Source organism: Balaenoptera borealis (genome assembly GCF_965194805.1).
Source record: "Balaenoptera borealis genome assembly, chromosome: 8".
In the NCBI taxonomy this organism is placed as follows: domain Eukaryota; kingdom Metazoa; phylum Chordata; class Mammalia; order Artiodactyla; family Balaenopteridae; genus Balaenoptera; species Balaenoptera borealis.
The window spans coordinates 106,114,480-106,126,383 of record NC_138865.1 but is presented as its reverse complement, the minus strand read 5'-3'; the positions used below and the strand labels follow the sequence as shown (position 1 = coordinate 106,126,383).

Sequence of the window (11,904 nt, the reverse complement as noted above, 5' to 3'; positions counted from 1 at the left end):
ATATTTGAGTTAACTAGACTCTCAGGGAGGTGAAGCCCATGTCCAGCGAGTAAGTGGTGAAAGTGAGTTTTGGCTTTCTCCAAAAGCCATACTATCCAAAACACCAGGGGGGCCTCTCTGGAGTTAGGATGGGAAACCACTATGCTAAAGCTTACTCTAAGTGTCTTTTTTTCCTCTTTTGTTCTTTGTCAAGATTTTCTAGTTCTAATTAACTAAACTTGTCCATGTATTGTTTTTTTGAATCTCCCTCATGCCCTTTATGGAAAGGAAGGTGTCATAAATAAATCACTCAGTATATATAATGTATATATGCATATGTATTTACCTAATGATTCATGGTTTCAGTGAAAAACCCTTGACTACTGTCAACCACACAGAGAGGTTCAGGAGTTTCACTTCCCGTCTTGTGAACTTGAAGCATGAAGCAATGGGGTACAGTGGAAAGTGAGCTGCCCAGTGTAGGCTGGAAGCCAAGTTCAGGCCCTGCCACTTTACTCTGTGGCCTAATAAATTTACTTCCTGGAACTTCAGATTTTACACCAGTAAAATGGTGAAATGACTTCTTAATCTGCTACCCTCCCTGGATCATAAAAGATTCAAATGTGGTTATAATTGTGTGACTATGTTCTAAGTTGTAGGGTATTACACAAATTTAAGGCATTATTAATTTTTCTTTTTTTTTTCTATTCCACCCTTCATCTCTGTTTAATCCAGAGAATTTAAATGGCTGCAAAGAACCTGTCCTAGGCCTAACTTTCCTTTTTCTTCCCCTTATGTTTCTGTCATATCATTTCTTTCCTTTCTTGTCCACCTCACCTGCAATTTTCAGAATTCCCAGCTGGGAGAGGGGACTGATAGGAAGAAGGCCAGTGACAGCCTTGGATACAGGAAATATTCCAGTCGTATTTTGATTTTCCTCCTTGGAGTCTTGTATATTTGCTTGAACTAACACACAGATGAGGAATGCTTACTTAAATATGAACAGAAACACACTCACATATAGCCTGGACACACACAAAAATGCATGCCTTCAAGCATACTCAGAATATAACACAGACATTTGTATATAAGGAATCACATACCAACACTAGAGTGAGGACCTAACTCAAACATCTGGAGACATCTACATCAAATGCAAATATTCCCCTTGCAATATAATCACATTTTCTTCCATGCAGACATGATCACACGAAAAGGAACAGGAACACATAGAGGCATGTGCACAAATACATATATCCACTTTCACTAGCACATAAGGCCTATAAACACACCCAGGCATGTTCAGCAACTCCAACCATGCTCCAACCAAAATACACTCTGGAACACTCAGTCACAAACACACTCCTACATGTGGCCATATTTCCAGTTTTTGACAACTGTATTTTCCAAGTGTCCTCATTGCCCTTTCTTTGACTGCACTATTCTGGGAAAGCTGGCTGCCTGTGCTTTTCAAAGAATTTCCCTTAACATGACCCACAGTAACCTCAAGGACATTACTTTCTCAATGATAATATCTGCTCTTTCCTAAATGTGATCATGGAGTGACACCCAACAGGAAACAGCAATGTGTGCTCCCCACCTCGAACCATTTCAAAATCCCCTGAAAGATTCAGTGGACCATCAAACAATACTCATTTGCTGCAGAAGAAACCTTTGCTGCAACTCCCATCATGCAGTCACCCCAGCTCTATCAGCCCACATGTTTCTGGGGTCATCAAGAAGAGCTGACCTCCTGAGGTCATCCCACCTCCTGCCCTGCCTCTAGCCTGAATTGCTCATGATGAGACCAGGAAGCTGGACTTGTCTCCCTCTATTATAATAAGTGCCACTTTCAACCAAATTATTTTAATGCTTCCTTCATGACAGTCATAACTTGGTAGGTAATAACTTCAGAATGGCATCAAGTGACAAAGTGACAGAGTATATTTTACATATTTGCTCAAAAGTTAGTGGTTAAATATGGATCTTTCCAGCATGCCTCTAACAGCCTTATTTACTATATGGGTTTATAGAGAAGACGTGAAAAATGAGAACTGGATTTATAAAGACAAAAAAAATATCAGGGACTAGTAGTTAATAAATAGAACATGCTAAGGGATAACCAGGATATTTGTGAATGGACTTAAAGTGGGGGGTGGATCTGAATCTGGAGCCTTTTGAGTCGCAAATAGAATTTAAATTATATTCAAAAGAAAAGGGAAAAGTGAGCCAAGACCTAGATCAGTTGAAACTACCAAAACTGCTTTGTTTTAACATGGCTAAAACATATAACGTGAGATGGTTTCTACTCAAAAGACAAAGGAGAAGAAGTCTGTCCTTTTCTAATCTCACTGAGGCCCAATCTCTTAGTTCTAATTCAGTTTGATGGGGTAAGAGTTGAGTTGACTTTCCCTGTCCTGGACTCCTTAGCTGAGTTGGTTGAAACATCCACCTGGAAGTTCTGTATTTTAGTACAGTGTTTATTCCCTCTACATTGTAAACTCCATGAGATTAGCAGTCCTGTATATCTTGTGCACCACTAAATCACCAGCCTTTAGCACAATGCTTGGTACGTTGCAGCATTTAATACTTGTTAACTGAACAATCACTGTGTCCGGCTGGGCAAGGAGCACATCAGGAGATTTTCCCCCTCAAGTGGAGGCTGTTGCTTCCTGCTGTCTGCTGTCTGCATCTGCTGTTCCTTCTGGCCTCCATGGTTTACCGTCCAGCAAGGCTTTTCTGAGTCGTCTCCAGAAGATGTGCCGCCCCAGGACACTGTCCTCCCACTCCAGGTAGGTATTCCTGTTGAGAAGGCGGTACAGCTCTACCTGCTGCCGCAGCAGGGACTTCTCCAACTTGTGCAGGACTATGAAGATGATGCCAGCACGGCTGCTAAGAAACTGCCAGGTCTGGGCAATCTCATACTCAAAGATACACCATCGGCTCTGGATGAAGTGCTGGGACACCACGACAATAACCTTCCGGCTTTTGTGGAAACCTTCCTGGATGATGTTGGCGGCAATGGCCACCCCAGGAATAAAGTCTCTGTAGTGAAGGCAGAGCTGAAAGGGGGGCACCCCCTCCTCCAAGTTCTTTACCAATTCATTCCTCACCCAGTCTTCGTCCTGGCTTGAGTAGATTACAAAAGCATCATAGGTGCTTTCACCTCTGCCATACTTTTTGCAGCCAGCAAGAAGCATTAGGTGGAAATAGAACTTATAGACCAGGACTCCTGCAACAGATACCAAGAGGACGGTGAGAACCGACACACTAATGATCATCTTGTTCATCTGACAAGTGGCATTCCTGAAACTAAGCACGGGCATGTCCTGCATATCTAAAGGTTGTGTACACATCATTTGCTCAGCTCCCACCAAGAGCTGCCTCTGGTCCTTGACCCACTGCAGGAAACTCTGGTGTTCACAAACACAAGCAAAGTCATTCTGAGTAAGATTTAACAAAGCAAGGCTCCTTGGCAAATGCTGTAGTTCTTGCTCCTTGGACTCCATGATACGGTTGAAACTGCAATCCAGAATCCGGAGGGAGTGGAGTGGTTTATAAGGAAGTGTATCCAATGACAAGAGTTTGTTGTGACTCATATTTAGCACCTGAAGTCTAGGGAGGGAGTGAAATGCCATCTGGGATACCTGTTCCAGTTGACACTTAGAGAGGTCCAGGATGATTAAGTTAGTCAGTTCTGTGAAGATATCAGGAAGCAAGTTGTTCTGAAAAGAATTGCCTGCCATTTTCAAGGTTTGGAGGCGGACCAAGCCAACGAAGATGCCATGGAAGACAACTCGGGTGTTGGTATAAGAAATATCAAGGTAACGGAGGTTTCTGAGTGATAGGAATACTGAAAAATCATTGGCCTGTTTCAGATTGGAATGCTGAAAATCCAGATGTTCTAGTTGCTCTAAGCCCAAGAAGTTTGAATTCATAGTAATGACATCATTGAAGCTCAGATCTAAATGCTTCAGTTTGGTTGTCCCAAAATTAGTGTGAGAACAGCAACCCTTGAAACTCAAGCGATTTCTTTTGAGATCTAGAAACTGAAGGTTTGGTAGCTCAAATTCAGTAAAAGTGCTCATACCTTTGTTGTCTATGAAAACAAACTCTTTGAGAGAATTGAGCTTCAATGTGGGAAATTGTTTAAAATTACAGTTAATCAATTCTAAGTGTTGCCATCTGCAGTCTTTAGGAAGGGCTTCTAGACTGTCTAAATCCAGACTCAACAGAGAAATCATAGAAACATTTACCAAACAATTAAATAAGCCTGTATCATCCCTTGGGAATTCACTGAAGTATGCTATCCGAAATTTTTCGAAGGTCAAATTGCACAGTCCCTCCAGGACAGATCTGTCAAAACTTTGCAAGTTCCTTTCATTTTTAAATTCTCCCAAAACCAACCGATTGATTTTTAAACCAGCCAGACCTTGAATACAAATTTTCATTACATGTGTACTATTAAAATTACTTCGCAAAGTCAGTTCATTGAGCTTAATTTCTTTAAAGGTACCTGGTTCAATAAAGTCTAAAGGGTTCAGGGACAAATCTAAAGAGAGGTTGAGCAGGGGCATTTGATGGAGAACGTTCAAGTCTTCATGATAAACATTTTGGATTTTGTTATTAGAAAGATCCAAGTGCTCCAGGTTGGGCAGGTTAGAAAAATATTCAGGAAACTTGAAGGAATGGATAAGATTGTGAGCCACATTAAGCTCCTTCAAGGTTTTGAGATGTCCAATGGGGAAGTCCTCTAGAGATGCTAGGTTTATCTCCACGGCTACCAGCTTCTGTAAACTTGATAGCCCAGAAAAAGCTCCCAGGGCTAAACTCTGTATAGGGTTTCCTGTCAATATCAAGGTGGAGAGGTGGTTTAGGCCCTGATATGCATCATCTTCAATCATCTGAATTTCACATCTACAAGGAGAAGAGATACAGATTACATAATATTTCTGCTGAATAAAAAAACAAAACGAAATATCAACACAGTCATCTAGGTCTTCACACAGATATGACATGCCATATGATGATGCATAGGCAAAAATATCAAGCCAGGCAGATGAAGCAAAGAAGAAACCCCACAAATTTGGTATTATCATACTGACCCCCATGACAATCTCTTTTTATCACACTAGGCACACGTGATAAGCAGAGGCAGCCCATCCAACAGAGGGAAATCAGTTAAAGATCAATGATTGGGGCACGTGAAGACTGAACCTTGGATCAACTTTAGCCATTTCCTGCCACACATAATTGTGATTATATATCTGATTGGTACAGATGAGGCAGATAGTTGTTAGTTGTTAGGCATGATAAATGACTAGTGAATGTCAATTTCAAAGGTATAAAAAATTACACCAAAGTGTCACAGATATCCTTAATGTTCATGAAAAGTTCTCCATATAGGGCTCATCACTTAATGTTAATCAGAGTATTAAGATGAAGAGAATATTTAACTTGGAAGCAGGAGATGTGAACATGAATCTCTGGTTGCTGTCAACAAGGCATGTGCATGTATATGAATCCCTTAAACTCTCCAAGCCTCAATTTCCTCATCTACAAAAAAGAAAAAAATGTATCAATAGATTTCTATAGGAAAAAAAAGGCTGCCTGGTCTATCACAAAGCATCCTTAGAAGATAAGTGGAGTTACTGTATATGAAGAACACGGTGAAGCAACATGAAAAGTCAGAGTATCTATTGCACTATAATCTGTCCTTGCCCTAATCCAGAATCTCCTCCTGGCTAACCAGGAGGGGGAGCTAGCCTCTCTCCAAGCACATATTTAAAGCCTCTGAGGGTAGTTCCTTGGGTATGTGGTGCGTCGAAAATGAATTATAAGGGACATTGATGAGACTCTTTTGTTTAAAAAAAAGCGTTGGTCTGTCTACCTCAATTCAGTATATTTCTTGACAAAATTCTCATTCAGAAAACTGAAATTTAGAAACTAATGGAATGCTATAATAGTATTTTATGCTTATAAAATCTACTTTACAAGGTTTTTAATATATATAGCGTGTTAACATTTAGTATCACAGTTAACCCTGTGGGGTAAAGTTCACCATTTGTGTTTCACAGATATGAAAACTGATAATCAAGTCACACAAAGTGACATGCCTCAGGCCATATGGCAGTAAATGTTGGAGGAGGACCCAGCTCAAGTCATCTGACCTCCATAAGGCTCTATGTCACTGCCTTCAAAATGCTTGATCCCCCCTTTGTTGTAGTCTATCAATATCCAAGTTAGAGTATAAAACATAAGATGATCACTCTTCTGCACGAATATCTACTATCCTCTTATCCTTTACTAAGAGTTTCTATAATAAAATGTCATACATAAAATGTTTCTCCATTTTTCACAAACCCTTATAGAGATTATAGTCCATTATCTATTACATTTCTAAATAAGGTCCCTGATGATGAAAATGATTTTAGGATTCAATTCCCCCCAAAATGATGATAATAACTTCACCTGTTCTAATGAATGATATACTTCCCTGCATCAGAAAAATAAAACATTAGTCACTGTTCTTTCTCACAGCAGATGTTTTCCTTTGATCTTGTTATCTTTCTCTTTGGGTTACTTGTATCTTTCTAATTCCTTATCCTCTACCCCACTTCCAATATTCTAGACATTATTTGAATCCCACTCAGTTCATGAACTCTATATTGATTATTCACTGCATAGAAGGCCCCTTTTCTGTACAACACAGTGTCTTGCCTCTAGTTTGTAAATAACTTATCACCTACTCTTATATATTACTATCCTTATTATCTCAGGTTCAAAATCCAAAACCAGAATCAAGTAGCATGTGTTGAATGTCTACTGTGCTGAGCACCATGCTCAGGATGTAAACATATCAATTCTTTCAAGTGGATATGCCCTCCTTAGTAGCTAGGGTTGTGTGTTATATATCAACATACTCTCGTTTCCTAGCAGAGTGAACAACATACAGCAAGTGGTCAATAAATATCTGCTGATGAAAGAGCTTGAGTCAATTTACTCCCCTAACTTAAAAGAAAATCAAAGATAGAATTGTCCTTAGAGACTGTCTCATCCAACTGCTCATTTCACAGATAAGAAAGCTGAGACCTGGAGGAGGGAGGTGGCTTGCCCAAAGTTATATAGCAAGTAAGATGTCTGTTGAATGAATAAATAGATGAATGACAAATGAGACTTCATTAATCAGGCTTTCTGACTTAAGAATGAAATGATAAAACAATGAACATTTCTCCTTGTACAATGGTAAAACTCATACATTACCTGGATAAATCCAACATCTGCAGTTCTGGGAAGTTGGAGAAGCTATGGCTGTTTAAATGACTCAGGTGGTTAAAGCTCAGGTCCAGTATCTTGGTCGACGTGGGGATGTTGTCAGGGATTTTATAGAGATTCAGCTCCATGCATTGGTAACTAATGTTAGGAACCACCTGAAATGATCAGACATTAGATGCAGTGTCTTGCTGCATGCACCTTACCAGACCTCCCAGCAACTCTCCTCTCCTAGGCCAAAGCCTGGGATGCCACTGGGACAAGCACAGGGGCCAGTCAGCCTTCCTTCATCCATCCATCCATCCATCCAGTCATGCATCCACCCAATCATCTGTTCATCCATCCACCCATCCATTCATTTATCCACTCACTTCATTCTTATAAAATGTCTTACTCTAGATTAGGAAGGGAAAAGCACCTACCCAACGTTTAACCTCTGCTACCACAATGGCAGCATTTAGCGAGAAGCAATGGAGTCAAGTGGTGAAGAGCTGAAGCTCTAGAGTCCAAAAGCTCTGGGTTTCACCCTATCTCTTCCCTGTGATTTGCAACAAGGGATTTTGTTGTTGTTGTTGTTGTTGTTTTAAATTATTTATTTATTTATTTATTTTGGGCTGTGTTGGGTCTTCGTTGCTGTGCACAGGCTTTTTCTAGTTGCAGAAAGCGGGGGCTACTCTTCGTTGTGGTGCGCAGGCTTCTCATTGCGGTGGCTTCTCTTGTTGCAGAGAACAGGCTCTAGGTGTGCAGGCTTCAGTAGTTGTGACACGCAGGCTCAGTAGTTGTGGTTCACAGGCTTGGTTGCTCCGCGGCATGTGGGATCTCCCAGAGCCAGGGATCTAACCCGTGTCCCCTGCATGGGCAGGCAGATTCTTAAGCACTGTGCCACCAGGGAAGTCCCACTGTTGTTTTTCTAAATACACCTCTCGTTGTATACAAGCTTAGGGAGACTGCGAGTCAGGTGTCCAGACCTTCCTTAGTCATAGCACAATTTTTGCCAATTGTATTCTTTCCCTTGGATCACTGACCTTTAAGCAGATGAGATAGAAATGGGGACAAATCTTTGAAGTGCATAGACTTCAGTGGTGGAACCTAGTGAACAAGGTCAAGCACTTGATGCTGTCTTGGTTCCTCTGCTGATTTCTATCCTACTTTCCCAAATTCTTTGTAAGCCTTGTTCTCCAAACTCTCATTTAATTTCCTAATTCTCTGATTCTTCAACAAAATTCCTTGCTTAAGCCAGCTAATTTTGGTTTTCAGTTTAAAACCAGTAGAATCTTTTAAAAGGATTAATGAGATAAGGTATTAAAGAGATTATCTCAAAGCCTATTACAGTGTAAATGATCAATAAATGTTAGCATGTATTATTATTGGCTATTATTAATTCCCCACTATATGCAGGCTTGTTTCTTATATGTTACATGTTTGAATTTAATCTTCAAATAAACCTTTTTAAGAAGAAGAATTCAGTGAGATGAAGTAACATGCGTAACGTCTCACAGGCCATAGTGCAGCTCTTTGCTTTATTCACTTGTCTCCTGAAATGTTATTCCTCGCAGGATCCTCACAGCCCATACTGTCTAATAGAGGATGGTGCCGGGCATCATCCCTTACCCTCTTTTATCCTCCTTCACAGGCGCCATCGCTATCTAACATTATGCCTTCTATGTGATTGTTCCATACGTACTGTTTGCTTCCCTCACTAGATCGTAAGCTTTGAGACTCTAGCTGTCTGTCTACAGCACTCAGAATGATTCCCGGAAAATGGTTAATGCTCAATAAATATTTGTCGAACAAATGAATTGATAACTGATTACGTGGAAGTTTATTCAAATCCCGGTTGAAGGCATTTTCTGCTAAGTGCTGTGGGCAGCACAAAGACCAATGTGATAAGGCTCCAGACTTCAGTGAGCTCACAGTCTAGAGTAAGAGTTTTGATAGGAGCACAACTCATTCCTGAAAAGGGTCTTAAACCAGGCTTGGAAAATGTTCCCTTTGGTTCAGAAAAGGTAGAGATCAATCCTGGATCCAGGGATTGTAGATTGTAGAAGGCTTCCAAGAAAGAGAATATTTCCAGGTGGGTCTGGAAGGATAAGTGAGATTTGGATATGGAAAGAGGAAGAAGGAGGGAAGAGTGTGAGTACACAGGGGTGGAAAACTAGCTCAGATTAGCTGGTGTGTGGCAGGAGTGGGGAAACCTAAGCCAGAGGGGAAGCCAGAGCCAGATCAGGAAGGCCTCATACTTTGTCCTGTGGCAATACTTTTAATCACTTAACACGTATAAATTGAACAACTACATGTGCTAGGCACTGGAATAAAGTGGTAAATAAAACCAGCAATGATCTTGCCCTCTTACAGATTCCATTTCAACAGAAAGACAAACAGTGAACAATAAATATATATACATATATATATATTCACAACACTATATGTATTTTATATATATAGTTTATATATGTATAGCCAATGATGTGATATAAAAAAATAAAGCAGCATAGGAGATTAGAGACAAATATAGGGAGTGGGGAGCTCTACATGAGGCAATCAAGGAAGACTTCCCAGAGGAGGTGACATTTAAGCAGAAATTTGAATGAAGTGAGGGGTTAAGCTATGCAAATATCTAGGGCTGCACTGTCCAATATGGTAGCCACTAGCCACACACGGCTGTTGAGTATGAGAAATGTGGATAGTTTAAATATGATAAATGTAAAATATATACAAATCTCAAGGACTTAGTACCGAAGAAAGAATGTAAACTATCTTGTTAATAGTCTAGTATATATTACATTTTGAAATAATATTTTGAATATACTGACTTAAATAAAAATATTATTAAAGTTAAATTCACCTGTTTGTTTTTATCTTTTTAACTACTAGAACATAGTTTAAAACATAGTTTTAAATTCAATTAGTTAAAATTAAGTTAATTTGGTTAAATAAAAATTTAGTTAAATTTAGTTTATTAAATGTATCGTTTAAATTTAAATAATATCATGTGACCCATTGAGCAGCACTGATCTAGGGGAAAAGCATTCTAGCTAGAGGAACTAGCCAGTGCAAAGGCCCCATGGTAGGAAAAGGTCCTAATAGCAATGGAAAGTTATTAAAAGTTTTTAAGGACGGTAATTTGTTAGATCTGTACCTCAGGAAAAACAACAACAATGACAAATAAACAGCAGACGAAAATGAGCAGATTAGATTAAAGGAAGGGGGCTAAGGGGTCAGGAGATGAGTCACTGCCCAAGAGTCAAGGCCAGGGGAACTGAGGATCTGCCCTAGGGTGGCACTGAGGTGATGGGCAGGGTTGGACAAGTTTCAGAAACTGAGAGCCTTTGGGGCATGGGCAATGGGAGGAGCCAGGAGTGGCTGTAATTTATCCTGGGGTGACCATGATTGGAGGATCTATACCCACTAACTGAACAGCAGGAGGGACACAGGGAGGAGGACAGTGAGCAGGGAATGGGGGGAGCAGAGGATGTGGAAATAACACATTTGTCTTTGTTACGTATTAAAGTACACAATTTCCCCCACGTCCTCAACGTCAGGACTGCTGGTTATGCTTTTCTTGAATTTCTGCCACACCCTAGATCCCAGGACATTCTTCTGGCTGTTCGGTTCTGCCCTGGGCTTTCCAAAGCAACTGTGAAGTCCATGCAGGGGAAAAACAAAGGAGATCCTTCATGAATGAGATTACAAACCAGCTGGTTGGTGTTTCACAACGAAAGAAAGCATTGGACTTCCCTGGTGGTGCAGTGGTTGAGAAACCGCCTGTCAGTGCAGGGGACACGGGTTCGATCCCTGGTCCGGGAAGATCCCACATGCCGCGGAGCAACTAAGCCCATGCGCCACAACTGCTGAGCCCGCGCTCTAGAGCCCGCGAGCCACAACTACTGAGTCCACATGCCACAACCACTGAAGCCCGCATGCCTAGAGCCCGTGCTCCACAACAAGAGAAGCCACTGCAATGAGTAGCCCCCACTCGCCGCAACCAGAGAAAAACCCGTGCGCAGCAACGAAGACCCAACGCAGCCAGAAACAAGAAATAAATAAAATAAAATCATAAAATAAATACATTTATTTACAAAAAAAAGAAAGAAAGCATTGCCTTAGCTGATATTTTGCATCTTTCCCTGTCTCTTTTTCTTCTCTCTTCATCGCTCTTTCTCTGTATCTCTGTCTCTCCTTTTCTTTTTCAACTCCTTTTCTTTTCATTTTTTGGACAGAACTATGACTAGATTCAGAAGTCTGAAGTCCACTTAGAAAGTTCTTTCTATTAAGAGACCAAAAAAATCTTCTTCCTGAGATTGAAAGGGGCAAAGCAACAGCTTGAAACAGAGTGTACAAACCACCAGCGTTAAGCAATGACAAGAAGCAGGTTTCTTACAACTTTCTATTAAAGCCCATAATTCTTTTATCAATGTGAAAACTAGTCTCAGAGAGGTTTAATAACTTCTGCAAGGTCACACACCCCAAAAGTGAAAGAACAGTGAATTTAAGCAGGTCTATCTGACCTGAAGTCCCTAGGAGCACTTTAACTCCTAAATGGGACATGACCCTATGGGCTGCTTGTTAATGTCCTATAGCCTTGAATCATTTGGTCCCTGTGGTTTCTTAGACCTTTAAGGTAATTTGATGTCTGTTTGCAAATGAAACTCA

The 11,904-nt window shown here is 40.5% G+C and overlaps 1 protein-coding gene across 3 annotated transcripts in view; it reads right to left on the bottom strand.

Moving 5' to 3' along the window:
* Positions 1 to 1,905: 1,905 nt before the first annotated feature.
* TLR4 (toll like receptor 4) overlaps positions 1,906 to 11,904 on the bottom strand; it is a 29,034-nt gene continuing 19,035 nt past the window's right edge. The window contains exons 2-4 of one of the 3 annotated variants that reach the window (XM_082402231.1): positions 7,674 to 11,546; positions 7,243 to 7,409; positions 1,906 to 4,896 (exon numbers count right to left, since the gene is read on the bottom strand). In XM_082402231.1, coding sequence (XP_082258357.1) covers positions 2,631 to 4,896; positions 7,243 to 7,382 — 2,406 coding nt within the window. In that variant the 5' untranslated portion in view covers positions 7,383 to 7,409; positions 7,674 to 11,546 and the 3' untranslated portion in view covers positions 1,906 to 2,630. Of the gene's footprint in view, positions 4,899 to 5,437; positions 5,535 to 7,242; positions 7,410 to 7,673; positions 11,547 to 11,904 lie in introns of those variants that run through there. The other 2 variants (XM_082402230.1, XM_082402232.1) reach the window with 2 other exon arrangements.